The sequence below is a fragment of the Hypanus sabinus genome, chromosome 29 (genome assembly GCF_030144855.1).
Source record: "Hypanus sabinus isolate sHypSab1 chromosome 29, sHypSab1.hap1, whole genome shotgun sequence".
Lineage (NCBI taxonomy): Eukaryota > Metazoa > Chordata > Chondrichthyes > Myliobatiformes > Dasyatidae > Hypanus > Hypanus sabinus.
The window spans coordinates 27,001,817-27,022,712 of NC_082734.1; the positions used below are offsets into that span (position 1 = coordinate 27,001,817).

A 20,896-nucleotide genomic window follows, 5' to 3' on the forward strand; every position below is an offset into this window, starting at 1 on the left:
GCCCAACCCTGGAATGACATCACACACTTTAGCATGACATCATCCCTATAGAAGTCCCTTCCCCATCTCAGTTCTCAATGGCTGGAGGCGCCCGTTCCCACCCACTCCATAGGCTTACATTGTCGTCAATCAGTCTCGTCCCCGCCCTCTGGCTCTCCTGCCTCTGCAGTGCTGGCCGGGGAATAGCAGCAACTCCAGTCACGATTGGATGATTCTACTGTCAATCGGTGTGATTGACAGCCAGGTATTCGAGTCTGAGCAGAAATGGCTCCAACTAATTTTCCTTTGGAGTGAAAGTGGGCGGGAGTTGCAGGGACGGATTCTGGGAACCTTGGCTCCCTTTTTTTCAATGGGAAGTAGTGGATGAGTGAGAGGCATTTCATTTTTTTTGGGGAGGGGAGTTTAATTTTAGCTGCTTTTGCATCCCCCTTTCCTTTAAAGTGAAAGGACCTTTGGAGAGGAATGCAGAGGTAAAGTGAAAACGGGGGGAATCAGGAGAGGGCGAGAAGCTGGGAGCCCGGCTTGCAAATGTGAGTATGTGTTATACACAATTAAAATAAGCGTTGCGCTGTAAACGTTTACCGATTTAATTGGAATGTATTGCAAACACTATCAGCTGTGGTTATTTAGCTTGCATTCGTTTGGTACTGAGATCTCCACGGTGTGCCCATCATGAGCACGACTGCATTTCAATCCCTCTATCTGCATGAAATAAAAGAGAAACGTGTAAGAAAGTGCGAGGAGTTTCTGGAAAATGTGGGGTTGTGTATGCTTTTCAATTTGTTTCAGTGTTTCCCTCCCTCCGCCAGTCCGCTTCTGGGGTGATGCGTTCATCGTGATATGGGGGGGGGGGGTGTTACAGTGATTTGTGGGGCTGGGGACCGGATGCCTGCTTCTTCTATAGGAGGGCGAGGAGAGAGCATCCCTATCAAACGCATTTTGTATTTTATCAGGCTCAACTATAGCCAACAGAACCAAATGTAATCTTTGTGCCTTTTAGAAATTTATTGATGGTCTTGGGTTATATATTTAAAAAAAATGCGAGTCTCATTCTCTCCATCTGTGTGTTTTACACATGACGGCTACAAATAACCTAATTTTTACCCCCCAAAAAATGTGCGGGGTGCAATAAAATGCAGTTGCATTTTTCTTGTAGAACATACACCCTGTAATTTTTCCAGCCGGATTTCTGTCATTGTGAGGATGGACTGGGCTGTGGGTTCCTGTGTAATCTGTGCACCAAAATAAAATTAGTCCAGTCCTTATAAAGGGATGCCGGGTTTCACTGACGAGGGGAGGTTTGTGGGGAAAGGTGTCTGTCTTTGCCTCTCTACTTAAAATATTTAAATGTACAGCGTTAATTCTATAATACCTGCGTTTCCTGATCCGCCTTGGCCACCTCAGTGATTTATACACGTTTCCCTGAGACGGACTTGTCTCCATTACTGGCTTGTGACACGGCTCCGTTCTCTTAAAAATGCAGCGTTTATGCAAAATAGAATCGATTCTCTATTTCCGAATCCATGTCTTCGCATTCATCTCGGCGGCTGCGGCGAGCCGGTGTCAATGATCGCCGCGATTGTGGGACCAGCAGAAACCCCGGCGCTGGCTTGCCTGAATGCTGCTTCGGGAGCATCTCTGCAGTGAGCAAACCGGCAGATTGTGATCGGTCAGTCCGTGGTCCGGTGGGCGGCGTGCCCGTTGTATTCCGTCGGCTGACCTATGCCAGACCTCGTGCCCCGTCACTCTCGGAGGCGAGCACTTGTAACGTAATGGAAACATGCGTTCATACATGTGCACGTATCATGTGCGCTCGGAGTTACACCCCAATGGACTGTTACTTTATGACAAATGTCATTCCGCAAAAAAAAATGGATTATTCAAATTTATCAGTGGCTGCTTAATTACTTTTAGTTAACATCTTGTACAGAAAACGGGAAGACTGTTTCCAGTGGGTGGGTGTTCCTGTTCACCACGACCCCAAGGCTGCTTTCTCAGCAGGAAGCTTGTGCTGTACCTGCTCCCACTCGGGGACACTATAATGAGATAGATGTGGGGGAATGACCTGGCGTTATTCAGCTCACTGGTGTGGACTCCAGGTGACCCCCGAACCTGTAGGGGATGTCCTCCAGAGAACTTGAACGTGTCTCCTAGCCAGCAGTTCAGTACAGTGCCATCATAGCTGATGGCTTGTTTCTCATAAGCACCAGAGATCCTGCAGATGCTGAAAATCCAGAGCAATTGCCGGAGGAACTCAGCAGGTCGGGTGGCATCTCTGGAAAGGAAGAGAGCCAAAATTCCAGGTTGAGAACCTTCATCAACCCCAAATGTCCACTCTGTTCCTTCCCAGAGATGCTGCCGGAGCTGCTGAGTTCCTCCAGGATTTTGAGTGCCTCACTCTGCCAGGCTCTTCTCTGTTAATGATCAATCCGTTCATCTTGAGTGAAGGAATACATAGACAGTATACTCCTTGTCTTTAACTCTAGGGAAAGGTGGGGTGGTAGGACCACCAACTCCACTTCTAGCTCTTGGCAAAGGTCCATTTGTGTTATTTGTTGGAATCTGCCTACTTACCTGACTAGGTTAGATCTTGATCTGATGTGTTTACTCCATATTAGACCTTGACCTGGCATTCCTCACAGGTTCGTCATTGAGCACTAGTGATGTTAACTAGGTATTGAATTATGATTCTGACGATAACTAGCGGTGGTTCCTCCTGCAGAAGCTCTGGATTGGCTGGGGTGAAACGTTAGGACTGCTGCTGGCTCTGCTGCATACCTCGTACGTGGCTACCCCCCCCCCCCCCCCCCCGTGCCCAGGGAAGGTGGCAAGTTCCGGATTTGGCGCGGCTACCTCGGGCATTCATCTGACTCCTCGCGTCGGGAGGGAGGGAGCACACTAGATGCAGGAGACGGGGCTGCAGTCTCTCCCGCGGTCAACCCTTTCTCACCCACGCGCTTCCTCACTCCAACGAGGCGGTGCTCTCTCGTGCTGACGTGTCCCCGGCACCCACCCACGGAGCAGCAGGTTGCCGGTGCTATAGTCATTCTCTTCTGAGACTCGTCCCAGTGGATGCTGGAAAAATGCTGGAACTACTCTCGGGCCAGGCCACATCTACAGAAGATTCAATCTGAAGACTCACCTTTGGGACTGGGTGGCCTTGAACGTGAACTCTGTTGCCCTTCTAGATGTTGTCTGACCTGCAGAGTGTTTCCAACATCTTGATTTCTTTTCCCCCATTGAACACAGAATCACATCCACACCCGCCCTCCATGCGACAATAGAAACAAGGATAAGCATTGCTGCACCTTCCAATGGGGCAGGAGCCCAGCTCACCATGGGCAGGACTATACGTTGATGGGCCACTTGTGAACCTCCACACGTTTGGCTGTACTACATGTGACCTACCCTGCACAGCCTCCCCACCCCCTCCATGAACTTATCCTTCCCTTACACAGGGAGTGAGGCCAGATCTGTCCTGGCAGCTCATTGGGAGAGCAGCCGGATCTTCGTGTTTCACTCTTGCGCTGTGGACAACACGTTTATTTTTATGTATAACCTCCTACTTGCATCTGCCCTCTGCTTGGATGCCAGCACTGACGGGCAGTGAAAGCAGTTCTGCCTGTAGACAACAATTTCTATTATTCAGCAAGCCTATTTCCAGACAGCGGCACCAACTTAATTTCTGCAGCCTTGCATTTGTGAGGCATTATGCAGTCCAGGGTAGCATCATTCATTAAGTATTTAAATGTAGATTTTGTGTTACTTAGCTTTGGGGTAGTACTGTGGCATAGCTGGTAGAACCAGTATCTCTCGGCGCCAGAGGCACAGGTTCAATGCCAAGTTCATCTACCGAAGGTGTGCAGTTGACATGTTCTCCCTGCGACCTTTCGGGTTTCCTCTGGCTGCTGTGGACTCCTCCCGCATCCCAAATGTGTGAATGTTGGTGGGTTAATTGGTGGCTGCAAACTGTCCCCAGTGTGTAGGTGAGGAGTAGAATCTAGGAGAGCTGATTGTATGCGAGCGTGGTTCACAGTCTGCACTTACTGGATGGGGCAAAGGGCAGTTCCTGCACTGATGGCTGTAATTTGGTTTAGGGCATCTTGTGACGTGTAAGTAAGACAATAATATATGTGAGCAGGATATATATTGAGTCTGATCCGCTATTTCATCATGGCTGATCCTTTCTCCATCTCAGCCCCATATTCCTACCTTCTCCCTGTATCCCCTCACACCCTGACTAATCAAGAACTTTTCTACCTCTGCCTTCAGTACACCCAATGACTTGGCTGCTGCAACTGCCCGTGGCAACGAATTCCACAGATTTAGCACTCTCTGGCTAAAGAAATTCCTTCTCACCTTTGTTCTAAAAGGATGTCCCTCTATTCTGAATCTCTGTCCTCTGGTCTTAGACTCGATAGGTTTCAATGAGGTCACCGCTTATTCTTCTGAATTCCAGTGAGTACAGGCCCAGAACATCAAATGCTTCTCATATGAAAAGCCTTTCAATCCTGGAATCATTTTCCTGAACCTCCTTTGAACCCTCTCCAATACCAGCACGTCCTTTATGAAATAAGGGGCCCAAAGCTGCTCACAATACTCCGAGAGAAGCCTCACCAGTGCTTTATAAAGCCTCAGCAGTACATCCTTGCTTTTATACTCTTCTCGAAATGAATGCTAACCTCACATTTGCCTTCCTCAGCACCAGCTCAACCGCAAATTAACCCTTAGGGAATCATGCACGAGAACTCCCAAGTCCCTTTGCACCTCAGATTTTTGGATTTTCTCTCCATTTAGAAAACACTCTATGCTGTCGTTTCTGTTACCTAAGCGCATGACCATGCACTTCCTGACACTTTCATCTGCTGTTTCCTTACCCATCCTCCTAATCTGTTTAAGTCCTCCTGTAGCCACTCTGATTTCTCAACGCTACCTGCTCCTTCACTGATCTTTATATCATCCACAAATCTGGATACAAAGCCATCAATTCTGTTGTTGAACTCATTGACGTATAACATAAAAAGCAGCAGTCCCAATACAGACCCTTGCGGAACACCACTAGTCACTGGCAGCCAACCGGAAAAGGCTCTCTTTATTCCCACTCTTTGCCTGCTGCCGATCAGCGGTATCTTTCCTGTAATCCCATGGACTCTTGTTAAGCAGCCTCATGTATGTCACACCTTTTCAAAGGCCTTCTGAAAATCCAAGTACACAACATCAACTGATTCTCCTTTGTCTATCCTGCTAGTTATTTCTTCAAAGAACTCCAACAGATTTGTCAGGCAAGATTTTCCTTTAAGGAAACCATGGTGACTTTGGCCTATTTTATCATGTGCCTTGAAGACCTTGCAATTTTCCAGTCCTCAGGAACCATGCCAGAATCAATTGATTCTTGAAAGATCGTTACTAATGCCTCCACAATCTTTTCAGCTACCTCTTTTAGAACCCTGAGTGTATACCATCTTGTCCAGGTAGTGTGACTATCTTTAGACATTTCAGTTTCCCAAGAACCTTCTCCCTAGTAATTGCAATTTCGCATACACTTCTGCCCCTGACTTCTAGCATTTAGCTAGTGTCTTCCACATTGAAGATTGATATAAAATACTTATTCAGTTCATCCGGCATTTCTACCTCTCCAGCATCATTTTCCAGTGGTCTGATATCTACACTCGCCTCTCTTTTACACTTTGTATACCTGAAGAAATGACAGTTCATTGATAAAATAAGGGCAGCTGAAAGTATAGCAGAGATGGTTTTCTCAGATGCTGGGAGATGCAGGAGTTGGAGTTGGCAGAACTGTTTCTACTGACAGGAGAAGGGACAAGGGGAGGTTACTGGTGCCTTAAAACCAGATTGAGCTCATCAGCCATGATTGCAGCTCATCTCGAAGAAGGAAAACTGTGATGTCAAACTTCCGCTGCTTTGCAACTATACCCACTCCTGGAGAAGACATCGGGAGTAAACCCCAAGGGGAAAATTTGGAGCTGAATCCCTAAGACAGTCCTACATGGAGTTCAATGCTGACTGGCAACTCCTGTGACGTTGCTGGTGCCAAACTGTATCGCTCTGCCGTTCCTTTAAATTTATCAGCTGTGTGGAGAGGGAGGAGCCTGAAAAATGGGTAACAGCTTGTTCTCAACGTCGTACTGCCCAGGCTTGCGTATCACGTGGGCAGCTAGGACGCAATATCCGTGGTCCACTCTGACCAATGGAGGGTCTCAAGGAAGATGCAAAAAGCTTGAATTCTGCCCTGCATGGGGGGAGGATGGCTGAACATTCAAATGAGCTCAGGAGAATGAAGGGGGGATCTCGTAGAAACATTCTGAATGTTAAAAGGCCTGAACAAATAGGATATGGCAAAGTTATTGGTAGGGGAGTCCAGGACAAGAGAGGATTGAAGGACGTCCATTTGGAACAAGGGTGCGAAGAAATTACTTTAGTCAGAGGGTGGTACATCTGGAATTTGTTGCCATGAGTGGAGGCCAAGGCATTGGGTGTATTTAAGGCAGAGATAGATGGGTTCTTGCCAGGGCATCAAACGGTATGGGGTGAAAGCAGGGCAGTGGGGATGACTGGAAGAATTGGATCAGTCCACGATTGAATGGCCGAGCAGACTAGGTGGGTCGAATGGCCTACTTCTGCTCCTGTATCTTATAGTCCCGGGGTAAGGGGGTGTTTACCACCAGAAAGCACAGGTAAGAGGGGAAAGACTTAAAGGCTACCTTGAGAGGCAACAGTGTTACATAGAGGGTGGTGAGTATTTGCAACGAGTGGCCAGAGGAGGTGGTAAAATTACAAAGTTCAAAAGACACTAGGATAGGAAAGGCTTAGAGCAGGATTTCCCAACCTGGGTCCACCGACCCCCAAATGGTATTGGTCCATGGCCTAAAATAGTTTGGGGACCCCTGGTTTAGAGGTGGCGGCCAAATGCAGGCAAATGGAAGTAGCTCAGATTGATGCTTTGGTTGTCATAGACCAGTTGGACCAAAGGATCTGTTTCCATGCTGTCTGACTCTGACTCAACCGAGGGATGAAGAGAAGTTGAGGAGAAACTTCACCTACCAAGCAGCTGGGAAAGATAAATGCCCTCCGCCAGCACATCTCATGAGGCTAGCTGAAAATGGTCTGGCCAGGAGCACCAAAGGGTGTGGAAGCTTGGGATCAGTCTTTGGCATGCACATTGCTGTGTTACATTATCACTTTCCAACCAAGGTGCCAAATGAGTTTGGAACTGTTTGCTGGTGACCAGCCCTTTCTGCTCACCACTGTGCGTGCCAGGTGGTCCATTAACATCTCCATCGCTGGTTCTCCCATCACTGGCTGTGTTTGCCCTTTCCTCCATTTCTTCTACCTTTCTGTTTCTTGTTGAACTTCACTGAACCTGGTTACTGTAAAACCTGGCAGATGTTAGGATGCAGTGCTGTTATCTTGCTTTTGTTCAGGTTTAGCGGGATGGGTATGAACTAGGTGCTATGAAGCTCCCTCTCCCCAGATAAGGCTGAAGAAACATCTTGTGCCGGAGAGAGGAAAGTTAATGACTGGGTATCTGCAATGGACTTGTGTGAAGGTGTCCCCTCCCCAGCTGGAGGTGCACGAAGTTGGGGCTGTCTTCCAAGGACTCCACGAAACACCATGGTTTCCTGCTGTACCCTTGGCCTTCCTCTCTCTTTTCCATGCTTGTCCCATATCTCCATTCCTCATTTATTTGTTCAAACACAGGTGGTCTGGGCAGGTATCTGGTCCATTACCTCTGGTGCTATTGTTCCTGTGAAGCTGTGGAGGTTCCTACGGCCCAATCATCATTAGGATTATACCCACCCCAACTTTGTGCATCATCCACACAATGCAGCACCCTGAAACCAAAGGATTGTTGTGCTCATTTGGTGGTGGAGTTGAGGAGATGGAGAGCCTGGGATGCTTTTGGAATCGCTGATCCAATTCCAGAGCCTTCACACGGAATGCCCTCTGCCGAGTTCTCGCCCTCTTCCCAGTGACCAACATTAGTGCCTGCCCAGAGTGTACCTCCGTTCAGTCAGCTGCTCTTAACTCCATCCTGGACCCCCAGCTTCCGTGACCAATCGATCCCTTGCACTGATGATGGGCAGTGGGTTGGGATCTTCCCCCCTCCATCGCAATTCTCCCATTGGATGACCTTGGTGGCCCTGAGCCTCCCTCTAGAAGTGTCACAACTGCCTCCTCCCCAATTCCCATATGTAACAGCAAATATCAAAGATGGGTGCATTATACAGCTCTTTCTGAGGCAAGACCAGAGACGGGTCAGTTGAGTCCGTTAAAAATTATTTGAAATTAAATTTTGCATCCACCGATGTTTAAGTTTGTGCTTATTTTTAATGTTTTGCCTTGTCAAACTCCCAAAGGATAGATTTGTTAAAAGTTCCCAGTGGGGCTAATTTGCTGAACTGCTACATAAAGGGTAAACAGCCCAGGAAGGGAGAATAGCTCTTGCTTTTCTTCCACGCTCACATCACACTTGGTCTTGAGTATCTGACACGGGGGGAAAAAATTGGTCAGATTCCGAACAGCCCTCTCCTCATCCAGTACTCAAGCTGATAGCAAATTTCTCCGAGAATATTTCCCCATCCACTTTCTGTACCACAATCCTCAGGCCAGGGTTCTGTTGGCAATCTCTCCTAGCCTTGATGGTCCGTCTGCTACTCCCCCCACCCCCAGGCCCAGTGACGTGATTTGTATATGTGACTTCTGCCTGATGTTGCATATGAATATGAGTAGATTGGGCCACATCAACAAATTCATAGCTGTTGGGCTAAAATCTTTCCAAACTTCACAACTCTCCTTGGTTCCACAGCACTTTGCAAACTTCATGAATCTCAATAAGATATCCTCTTCTAAGCATGACTGAATTCAGGCTCCTTGCAACCGAAATTCTCTTTTCTAGAGCTCAACTGTCTGTGAGTTTTAATTTCAAAGATAAACTTTATTCAGTAAGAGGAAAAGTGTGCAGGGCAAAACATTTTGCGTATCTTGGAGTCATTCAGTTAATACATTTTGAAGTGAACTGTCAGTGTTACATCCAATGTCAGAACGTCGCCCCTTAAAGATACAAAACTGATGCAGAGTACTGCAGCGGTAGTCTCACCACCACTCTGTACTGTGGTAGCAAGGCTCTTCCTGAGCTTTGTAATCAAGGGGATCCTGGTGTGTGTGTGGATGAGTCTCTGGTTGTACTGTGGCTGTTTGTGGTTGGATTGTATTAGACTGTGGGTTTTGTGTAACGAAGTATAATTCTGTGGCCTGCACGTGACAGCTTTGTGGCATGTGTGTGCTTCCGGTGAACGTTGCATAACCTGGAGTTTTTTCAAAACTGTCCTCACTTGCAGGCTCACTGCAGAGGCTTGTGGAGAATTTTGCAAAGAAGCCGAGCAGCGATTTGGAAAATATCTGGGCAGGGATCCCCTCCTCCCTTGCTGCCCTATTTCATTAGAAGCAGGAGTTGTTAGTTTGAAAACCCTAAACTCCTCAGAACAGGGTGTCAGTCTGGAGTGGACATGAGCATCTTCTCTTCCTTGCAAGCTGTGCGTTTAGTAGGACGAGTAAGCAGGTCCCAGAATCCGAGAGAGAAAAATATTTCTCTTGAGGGAGAGGATCAAAACATTTAGGAATACAGATCCATATATCACTCAAGGGAGCTGTGCTTAATAACCCTGTTGAAAAGAACATTTAAGGAAAACACCACTGCCATGGGGACTGCATGTCAATGAGAAACAAGACATCAATTGTACCTTGCCTTCTGATTGGACCACACTGAAATGTGACCCCACCACCACCCTCTGATTGGACCACACTGAAATGTGTCTCCCCCACCCCCCCCCCCACCACCCTCTGGTTGGACCACACTGAAAAGTGTCCCCCCCCCCCACCACGCTCTGATTGGACCACACTGAAATGTGTGTCCCCCCCACCACCCTCTGATTGGACCACACTGAAATGTGTGTCCCCCCCACCACCCTCTGATTGGACCACACTGAAATGTGCCCCCCCCCCCCCACCACCCTCTGATTGGACCACACTGAAATGTGTCCCCCCCCCCACCACCCTCTGATTGGACCACACTGAAATGTGTCCCCCCCCCCACCACCCTCTGATTGGACCACACTGAAATATGTCCCCCTCACCACCACCCTCTGATTGGACCACACTGAAATGTGTCCCCCTCACCACCACCCTCTGATTGGACCACACTGAAATGTGTCCCCCTCACCACCACCCTCTGATTGGACCACACTGAAATATGTCCCACCCCACCACCCTCTGATTGGACCACACTGAAATGTGTCTCTCTCCCCCCCCCCACCACCCTCTGATTGGACCACACTGAAATATGTCCCACCCCACCACCCTCTGATTGGACCACACTGAAATATGTCCCACCCCACCACCCTCTGATTGGACCACACTGAAATGTGTCTCCCCCCCAACCCTCTGATTGGACCACACTGAAATGTGTCCCACCCCACCACCATCTGATTGGACCACACTGAAATGTGTCTCCCCCCCCCACCACCACCCTCTGATTGGACCATACTGAAATGTGTCCCCCCCCCACCCCCCCCCCACCACCACCCTCTGATTGGACCATACTGAAATGTGTCCCCCCCACCACCACCACCCTCTGATTGGACCACACTGAAATATGTCCCCCCCCACCACCCTCTGATTGGACCACACTGAAATGTGTCTCCCCCCCCCCCCCACCACCACCACCCTCTGGTTGGACCGCACTGAAATGTGTCCCCCTCACCACCACCCTCTGATTGGACCACACTGAAATGTGTCTCCCCCCCCCCACCACCCTCTGATTGGACCACACTGAAATATGTCCCCCCCCCCACCACCCTCTGATTGGACCACACTGAAATGTGTCCCCCCCCCCACCCCCCCCCACCACCACCCTCTGATTGGACCATACTGAAATGTGTCCCCCCCACCACCACCACCCTCTGATTGGACCACACTGAAATATGTCCCCCCCCACCACCCTCTGATTGGACCACACTGAAATGTGTCTCCCCCCCCCCCCCCACCACCACCACCCTCTGGTTGGACCGCACTGAAATGTGTCCCCCTCACCACCACCCTCTGATTGGACCACACTGAAATGTGTCTCCCCCCCCCCACCACCCTCTGATTGGACCACACTGAAATATGTCCCCCCCCCACCACCCTCTGATTGGACCACACTGAAATGTGTCCCCACCACCACCCTCTGATTGGACCACACTGAAATGAGTCTCCACCACCACCCTCTGATTGGACCACACTGAAATGTGTTCCCTCCCCACCACCATCACCCTCTGATTGGACCACACTGAAATGTGTCCCCCTACCACCAATCTCTGATTGGACCACACTGAAATGTGTCCCCACCACCACCCTCTGATTGGACCACACTGAAATGTGTCTCCCCCCCGACCACCCTCTGATTGGACCACACTGAAATGTGTCCCCCCCCACCACCACCCTCTGATTGGACCACACTGAAATGTGTCCCCCCCCCCACCATCACCCTCTGATTGGACCACACTGAAATGTGTCCCCCTACCACCACCCTCTGATTGGACCACACTGAAATGAGTCTCCACCACCACCCTCTGATTGGACCACACTGAAATGTGGCCCCCCACCACCACCCTCTGATTGGACCACACTGAAATGTGTTCCCCCCCCCACCACCCTCTGATTGGACCACACTGAAATCTGTCCCCACCACCACCCTCTGATTGGACCACACTGAAATGTGCCCCCCCCCACCACCATCTGATTGGACCACACTGAAATGTGTCCCCACCACCACCCTCTGATTGGACCACACTGAAATGTGTTCCCCGCCCCACCACCACCTTCTGATTGGACCACACTGAAATGTGTCCCTCCCCCACCACCACCCTCTGATTGGACCACACTGAAATGTGTCCCCCTCACCACCACCCTCTGATTGGACCACACTGAAATATGTCCCCCCCCCACCACCCTCTGATTGGACCACACTGAAATGTGTCCCTCCCCCACCACCACCCTCTGATTGGACCACACTGAAATATGTCCACCCCACCACCCTCTGATTGGACCACACTGAAATGTGTCCCTCCCCCCCACCACCCTCTGATTGGACCACACTGAAATGTGTCCCTCCCCCACCACCACCCTCTGATTGGACCACACTGAAATGTATCCCCCCCACCACCCTCTGACTGGAGTACACTGAAATGTATCCCCCCCACCACCCTCTGATTGGACCACACTGAAATGTATCCCCCTCCCCCCCCACCACCCTCTGGTTGGACCACACTGAAATGTGTCCCCCTCCCCCCCCACCACCCTCTGGTTGGACCACACTGAAATGTATCCCCCCCACCACCATCTGATTGGACCACACTGAAATGTGTCCCCACCACCACCCTCTGATTGGACCACACTGAAATGTGTTCCCCGCCCCACCACCACCCTCTGATTGGACCACACTGAAATATGTCTCCACCACCACCCTCTGACTGGAGTACACTGAAATGTATTGCTCTCTACCACCCTCTGATTGGACCACACTGAAATGTGTTTTCCTCTCCCCACTCCACTCCCCACCACCTTCTGATTGAGAGAGAGAGAGAGAGAGAGAGAGAGAGAAATGGCCTATCAACTCACGAGAGAGCACAAGTTTTTTTGTTGTTGATGTTTCTGTAGCAGGCAATCTTTTTTTTACGAGTTGCTAGCTTGAGACTCAACCCAGCATGGATGAAAAGCATGCCTGGGAGCCGGCTGGATCGAACTCGGGACCTTCCGCCCCAGAGTCCAGCACTGATGCCACTACGCCACCAGCCAGCGCACCTTCTGATTGGACCACACTAAAATATGTTCCCCTCCCACCCTCTGATTGGATGACACTGGAAAACTGTGCCCCATTCTCTGAAAGGATTGTGGGAGTACCTTCCCCTCCCCTACCCCTTGATCTTTCCTCTGATTGGTTTTCCACCCTCTTCCCCCCTTCTTTATAGGGCCCCTGCCCCCCCCTTAGTCCTGACGAAGGGTTTTGACCCGAAACGTTGACTGCTTCTTTCAACGGATGCTGCCCGACCTGCTGAGCCTTTCCAAGTTTCTCTTGAATGCTACAATCAAACTTGCATCCACCACTTCCAGTGACGGCTCAATCTACACTCTGAGTGAAGAAGATCCCCTCGTTCCTCTTAAATATTTCACCTTTCACCCTAAACCAATGACCTGTAGTTTTAGTTCCACCCAACCAGGGAGGGAAAATGCCTGCTTACATTTAGCCTATCTGTACTCCTCAAATTTGTATACTCATATAGGTTCCCCTTTATTTTTCTACACTCAAGGACATAAAGTCCTAACCTATTCAACTTTTCCCTATAAACTCAGGTCCATTAGTCCCAGCAACATCCTTGTATATTTTTCCCTCGTGCTTTTGAGGTGGGGGCGGGGGTGTGGGAGAGGAATAAATGCTGGTAACACCAGTGATCCCTGCATCCCGATGCTTTATTCCCTGCATCCCGATGCTTTATTCCAAGGGACATTGAGGGATTATTCCAAGGGACCCCACCAATGTAATTGATGCCATAACCTCTTCACTCTGAACTCTAGCAGCTGAGGGAGTTGCCTCACAAACTTCTCAAAGGTAATATTAATGGCCTTGCCAACGACGGAAAGCCCCTGTGGGGGGGGAAAGAAGAAATCCTGAGGACCTTCCTGGATGGTCTAGATCAGGGGTCGGCAACCCGCGGCTCCGGAGACTCTTTCATCTCTGTGCTGCGGCTCCACATGGTTTGTTAGTTTTTGAAATGTAATTCGAAATTTGAAGATTATGGTGATCTTGTACAATCTAAATAAAACGTTGTGGCGACCCCATTTCCTGGCACATCCAAACCGGCTCACAATTAGCCACCGTTCCGGCTAAGGGAGATAGCCTACGGGAGTTTGTGAGTACGTGTCTTTTGGAGCATCCACGCCCACGGGGGGCGGGTTGAGGGAGGCTTTAAAGCAAGGCTGTTTAGTTTAAATAAAGTTATCTTTGACTGCAGTGTCGTTATTTTAGCGCTGCGTGTAGTGCACCGCCACAACGTGTTTTTTATCGCTATTAATATATGTCACCACTGCCAATGCCTGACACCCGCCAGTGCGCGCTTTCTTTTAATTTTTCGATCGAAGGTAGGCTAACTATGGAGTAACCTTCAACCCAACGTCTTTTTTTCGGAGTTCAAAATGTTTTTGTTGCATGCAGAAATGTAATTTCGTTTTCTCTGCAGGAGTTCATCAATTTCATAAATGCAACACATTATAGTTTGTTTATACATAGCATAAAGGCCAAAAAAAACCGTTGTATGCAGTGTTATTTCATTTTAAATGTCAAACGGGTTTTGTGGCTCCCAGTGTTTTCTTTTCTGTGGGAAATGGGTCCATATGGCTCTTTCAGTGGTAATGGTTGCCGACCCCTGCTCTAGCTGTAGAGAAGCTGAAAACCAGTGGGCCTGAGTAGGAAGCAGAACTGTGGGCCAGTTGCATCCAGAGCCATTTCTCTGTTTGTACGGGGCTACAGTGGTAGAACATCAGTTAGATGTTCTGAAGCTTGATGAGTTTCTTGAGCATCCTGTTAATTGAAGACTTCCTTCATCTCTTACAACAAAAGCTGAAAATGCTGGAAGCACTTCGTAGGTCAAGTGGAATCTGTGGCGAGAGAAACTCTCTTAGAACTAGGTGGGGTATTGACGGGCAGAAGAAAGGCAATATCATTGATGGGGTGAAAGTGGCATCACAGGGAGACAGTGGTGGAAAAGGAGTTTAGCACACTGGCCTTCATAGTTAGTATGAAGTATACCAGTTGGGACGTTATTCATTAGCATTCATTTGAAGAGGTCTTCAATACAGGAGCAGGGATGTGATGCTGAGGCTTTATAAGGCACTGGTGAGGCTGCACCTCAAGTCTTGTGAACAGTTTTGGGCCCCTCATCTAAGAAAAGATGTGCTGGCATTGGAGAGGGTCCAGGAGCAGGTCACGAGGATAATTCCAGGAATGAAAGGGTTATCATACGAGGAACGTTTGATGGCTCTGGGTCTGTAGTTGCTGGAATTTAGAAGGATGGGGGGGGGGGGGATCTCATTGAAACCTTTCGAACGTTGAAAGGCCTGGACAGAGAAGAGGTTGTTTCCATTGGTGGGGGAGTCTAGGACAAGAGGACATTCAGCCCATCAAGGTTCTTGATTGGACATGACATCAAGGTTTACAGGGAAAAAGCTGGGAGTGGGGCAGAGGAGGGGTAAAAGGATCAGCCATGATTGAAAGGTGGAGCAGACTCGATGGGCTAAATAGCTAATTCTGCTCTTATGTCTTATGGTCTTATTAAGTTGCTAAAAAGATTTATGATGATGTTGCCAGGACTAGAGGGCTTGAGTGATACGGAGACGTTAGCCGGTCTAGGTTCTTATTCCAAGGAAAATGGCGTATTGAGGAGCAACCTTCTAGAAGTTATGAGGAGTATTGATAAAGTGGATGGCAACTGGAACAACACATACACAATGCTGGAGGAAATCAGCAGGCCAGGCAGCATCTATTGGGGGGTGGGGGGAGAAAAAGTACACTCGACACTTTGGGCCAAAACCCTTTGGCAGGACTGGAGGGACTGAGGAGTAGATTTTAAAGGTGGAGGGAGGGGAAAGGGAAAAGCAGGGTGATGGGTGAAACCTGGAGGGGGAGGAATGAAGTAAAGAGCTGGGAAGTTGAGATGAGGTGAGAGAAGGAAAGGGGGATGAGAAGTGGAGCGGGGGGGAGGTTGGGGGTCATTACTGGAGGTTAGAGAAATCGATGTTCATGCCGCCAGGTTGGAGGCTCCCCAAGCGGAATAAGGTGTTGTCCCTCCAACCTCCGTGTGGCCTCATCCCGACAGTGGAGGAGGTCGTGGATGGACGTATCAGAATGGGAAGTGGAATTAAGATGGGTGGCCACTGGGAGATCCAGATTTTCTCTTGTTTGTGGTAACTATCTTTTCCCTAAGGTAGGAGAATCTAAACTAGGGGTACATGTGCTTGGGGTGAGAGTGGAAAAATTGAAAAGGGGCCTGAGGTACAACTTTTTACATGCAGAGGGAGGTGAGTATATGGAAATGAGCTGCCAGAGGAAGTGGTTGGGGCAGGCACAATAGTATCATTTAAGAAGCAGTTAGACAAGTACAGTACTTGGAGGAGAGAGGCTTAGAGGGATATGGGTCAAATGTAGAAAGTTAGGACTAGCTGGGTTAACGCCATAGTTAACATGGACTAGATGGGCTGAAGGGCTGATATCTATGCTGTATTGTTCTGTGGCCAAGTGGGCAGTCACCTGTATTGCTCATGGCAGAGCTGTGGGTGGGCCGGTTGTGTTAACTGCAAGGCTCTAATTTCCCGTTGCCTCTGTCTGCAGCCCACCGTCTTGACCTGAGGAGCTGCCTGCGAGCCTCCTGCTACCGGTCGCCGTCCTGCTGTCTCTCGAGGTTTCCAATGGTCTAACTGGGACAAGATGATGTGCGAGGTGATGCCCACCATAAACGAGGACAATCGCCGGGGCTCCCAGTATGGGTCGGACGACGCCAACTTCGAGCAGCTGATGGTGAACATGCTGAACGAGCGTGAGCGCCTGCTGGAAAGTCTGAGAGAAACCCAGGAGAGCTTGTCTGGTGCTCAGCTCCGTCTGCGCGAGCTGGGCCACGAAAAGGAGTCTCTGCAGAGGCAGCTCAGCATCGCCTTGCCCCAGGTAGGACATTAGCAACTTGACACAAACCTTACCAGGGCTGACCTTTGTTGAGGCGTGCTTGCTCCTCAACCATCTATTTCTCCACATTTCAAAGATTTATCCACCTCCACATTAAATAATCAGGACACCACCACTCCCACGGGCAGATAATTCAAGATTTCCTTCACTCTGAGACGAGAAGTTTCTGCGCATCTCAATCTTAAATGACCAGCCCCTTATCCTGTGACCAAAGCTCGCTCTCTCTAAGATGTACGAGGGTACATGCGCTCACACCTTTTGTTACTGGTGCACAAAGGATCTTAGACGGTGCAGAAAAGGTTGTCGCCCTCTACCTCATTGGCATGTTAAGTATATTTCACAATCGTCAACAATCACGTTTCCTTTTCCAGTTTCTGATGCAGACAGTGTTGACAACATGGAGTTTGTGACGATTTGTTTGCAGATTTTAGAGCTGGCTTATTTATTCTGTTTTTATTGAAAAAAAAATGATTGATTCACTACGTTGAATTCCAAAGAAGCAAAGGGCGTGAAGCACAAAAGAACTGCTAGTTCATTTAAAGCGGAATGGCTTAATGAAATGTGGAAGCTCTTGCACCGAAAGCTCGTGAGGTCAGGAATGTGCAGCTGCGAGAAACATTTGTGTACAATACAGAAACTGGTGTTACCTGCATATATTGTCACGGTGCAAAAGTTGCTAGAGAATTTGCAAGTGGGATGAAGTGGAGTGATCATGAGGAAATCTGCAGATGCTGGAAATTCAAACAACAACACACACAAAATGCTGGTGGGACGCAGCAGGCCAGGCAGCATCTATAGGGAGAAGCACTGTCGACATTTCGGGCCCAGACCCTTGACGAAGGGTCATGGCCCGAAACATTACCAGTGCTTCTCCTTGTAGATGCTGCCTGGCCTGCTGCGTCCCACCAGCATTTTGTGTGTGTTGTTGTTTGAAGTGGAGTGATATTTGGAAACTTGACTTTTTAAAGCGTCATTTAGAAAGCAAATCACAAAAGCTCCAGTGAGAAAAACCTTCATTACCCGCTAAAGGCCTGCTACGTGCGTTTTGTGAGAGTGCAGATAAATGAGAGCGAGAACAATCAAATCCAGAGATCAAAGTTCTGATTGACAGTGTTTTGCCAGCTGTTAAAATGAATACCTCTATCTATATATATATATAAAAATTCAGTGCACACATGTCACTGGGATAAAAATTGAACAGGACAAGATTTTTGCACACACTGGTCAGTACAAGTAAGAGAGAACATTGCCCGTAACTGCTTTTCCACAGTACTGATTCAGACACTAGTGAAAATATCACAATATCTGTTCAGTCAGTCTCCCTTTCCATCTTAGTATCTTGTACGCTTGAATAAGATCACCACTCGTTCTTCTAAACTTAAAGGAAAACAGACCCAAATGGCCTAGCCTCTCTTGACAGGACAGCCCTGTCATGCCAGGAATTAGCTTGGTGAATCTCCTTTAGACTGACCCTGTATTACTATTCCATCCCCTCTCTCCCTCTACCCCTTTAATTTGGCTTCTTCTCCGTTATTTTCCATTCCTGATGAAGCGTCTCCCATCGTAGATACTGTTGACCTGTTGAGTTCCTCCGGTTTTTTTTGTGTGTGTGTGTGGATAGAAGCCATCTTGGAGCCTCTTGGTGTGTGCCTTCAGGCTTCTGTATCTTCTGCCCAATGCGAGGGGGAAGAAGTGAGAATGTGGGTGGGGCCTTTGATTTTTCTGGCTGCTCTACCGAGGCAGCAAGAAGTACCCTTGCAGGGGAGGCTAATTTCTGTGATGTATGGTCATGGTTACGTGCAGCACAGTTGCCATTATCAAGTTGTGATGCAACTAGGGTACATACCTTTTTCAAAAAAAATTGGTAAGGGTGAACAGGGATGTGTCAGATATTTTTTTAACCTCCTGAGGAAGTAGAGGTGTAGGGGAGCTTTCTTGGGAGTGGCATCTGCATGAATGGACCTGGACTCCCAGGAACTTGAAGCACCGAACCCTCTCAACACTGCTGACGTAGACAGGAGCATTCCTGAAGTCAATGATCAACTCATTTATTTTGTTAGCATTGAGGAGAGGGTTGTTGCCATGACTACCACCATTCGACTCCGTCTCCTTCCTGTACTCCGGCTCATCGTTATTTGGGATATGGCCGACTATCGCCTGCAGACGGAATTGGGTCAGAATCTGGCTCCGTAGTCAGGAGTGCAGAGTCAGCAAGTCAAGTGATCCTCGGTGGAAATTGACTGTTAAAGAATTGGGCACCAAACTGGTGTCAAAGTGGAAGCAGCAACTTTCAGAAAGGAAGTTTCCCCATAAATTCCTGCAAGAAAAAGAATCTCAAGGTGGTATATGGTGACGTGCACTCAGTGGCCACTTTATAGCGGACACCTGCCCTTTAACGCAAATATCTGATCAGCCAATTGTACGACAGCAACTCAATGCATAAAGGCGTGCAGATTTGGTCAAGAGATTTGGTTGTAGTTCAGACCAAATATCAGAATAGGGAAGAAACGTGAACTAAGTGACTTTGGCCGTGGAACGATTGCCAGGCAGAGTATTTGGTCAGAGTATTTTGCATCTCCTGGGATTTTCACATGCACAACAGTCTCAAGAGTTTACAGAGAACGGAGCGATTAAAATAAAAGCCTCCAGTCAGCAGCCGTTTCGTGAGTGAAAGCTTCTTGCTAATGAGAGGGGTCGGTGGAGAATGACCAGACTGGTTCAAGCTGACAGGTAGGTGACAGCAATTATGGGAACAATGCATTCCAACAGTGGTGCACAGAAGAGCATCTCTGAGTATGTACACCGTGTTGAGGCTTGAAGTGGACGGGCTGCAGCAGCAGAAGATGAGAAATGTACACTCAGTGGCCACGTTATTAGCTGCCTCCTGTATCTAACAGAGAGGCCGTTGAGTGCAAGTACTTTGATAATCAAGTTCCTTTTGACTTTGAAAACAGAAGTTGGTAAATGCATTGAGAAGGCAAAAATAATGTTCAGGGCTGGAAGGAAAGAAGAGAATGTGCTTTAAGGAAGATTATTGGTACAGCTCGTTTCTACGGTGCCCGTCAAGGCAACAAGAAAAGCCTGATCAGAGTGGTATCGCGCACAAGCCGCTGAAGGAACTCAGTCAGGCAACACCGACGGAGAGGAGCAAACATCGTCTCCACATTCAGAAAGATAGTTCTGAAGTTTTTAGAAGTGGGGGGGGGGGAAATAATTCAACATTTAAGAATCATCTGGACAAGAATTTGAATTGCCAAGGCAGAGGTGACAATTGGCCAAGGGCTGGCCAATAGTATCGTGTGGATGGTCAGCAACATTGTACTGGGCTGAAGGGCCTGTATAACCCCCAGGGCACGGGTTCCCAACCTGCGCTCCGCAGACCCCTCGGTTAATGGTAGAAAAAAAGTTCGGGGACCCCTGCTCTCAGAGAGGGAATTGGAGGTTGGGGGTGTCGGTGGAACCAGAGGCCAGGGTGTGGGGCATTGTCTCTGGTTGGTGGAGTGGCTGGGAATCGAGGCTGAAATGAGGCAGTGACTGCAGGTTGCAGGGGCTGGAGGAGGACGAAGGTGCAAGGATTAAGAATGGATTAGTTCAGCAGATGGGTTAAGAAATGGCAGATGGATTTTAATGTAGTGACGGCTGTGAGGCTATGCATATTAAAGCAGGGATCCTGACGTGCAAGTGTTTGATTTGGCAACGACGGCTCAATCGGTTTGTCATTTGGGGGTGCCTTCTCGAAGTCTGCACAGGTGTGGGCCTGGCACATCTGGATCTGGTTACAGCTGTTGCAGTTTGGTTCTTGTATCTCTTTCTCCCATCATAATCCCGCGCAGTTTGAACAAGCTCTATCTCGAAGTGGAATTGTCTTGGTGAAATGGCATCCAGCCAGCTGAGAGTCTCTGCAACAAGCTGTTGCCCAGCTTCCTGCCACTTTCTCTGTCCTTGTTTTGACTTCGGGATTGTCCTGTGGAGCGATCGAGGAGAGTGGACTGTGTTCTCCCAACTGCAAGGAATGGGAGGTCAACTGGTTGACAGGGAGGCGTCCTGAGAGGGTAGGAGCCTCTTCCCTGTTCGGGGGCAACGTCCCCTCGAATATGTTATGTTACA

At 48.8% G+C, this 20,896-nt stretch overlaps 1 protein-coding gene across 3 annotated transcripts in view; it reads left to right on the forward strand.

Moving 5' to 3' along the window:
* Positions 1-375: 375 nt before the first annotated feature.
* Positions 376-20,896, forward strand: part of LOC132383156 (liprin-alpha-3-like) — a 259,537-nt gene continuing 239,016 nt past the window's right edge. The window contains exons 1-2 of one of the 3 annotated variants that reach the window (XM_059954012.1): positions 376-530; positions 16,442-16,771. In XM_059954012.1, the coding sequence (XP_059809995.1) occupies positions 16,538-16,771 (234 nt within the window). In that variant the 5' untranslated portion in view covers positions 376-530; positions 16,442-16,537. Of the gene's footprint in view, positions 531-16,441; positions 16,772-18,921; positions 19,520-20,896 lie in introns of those variants that run through there. The other 2 variants (XM_059954013.1, XM_059954016.1) reach the window with 2 other exon arrangements.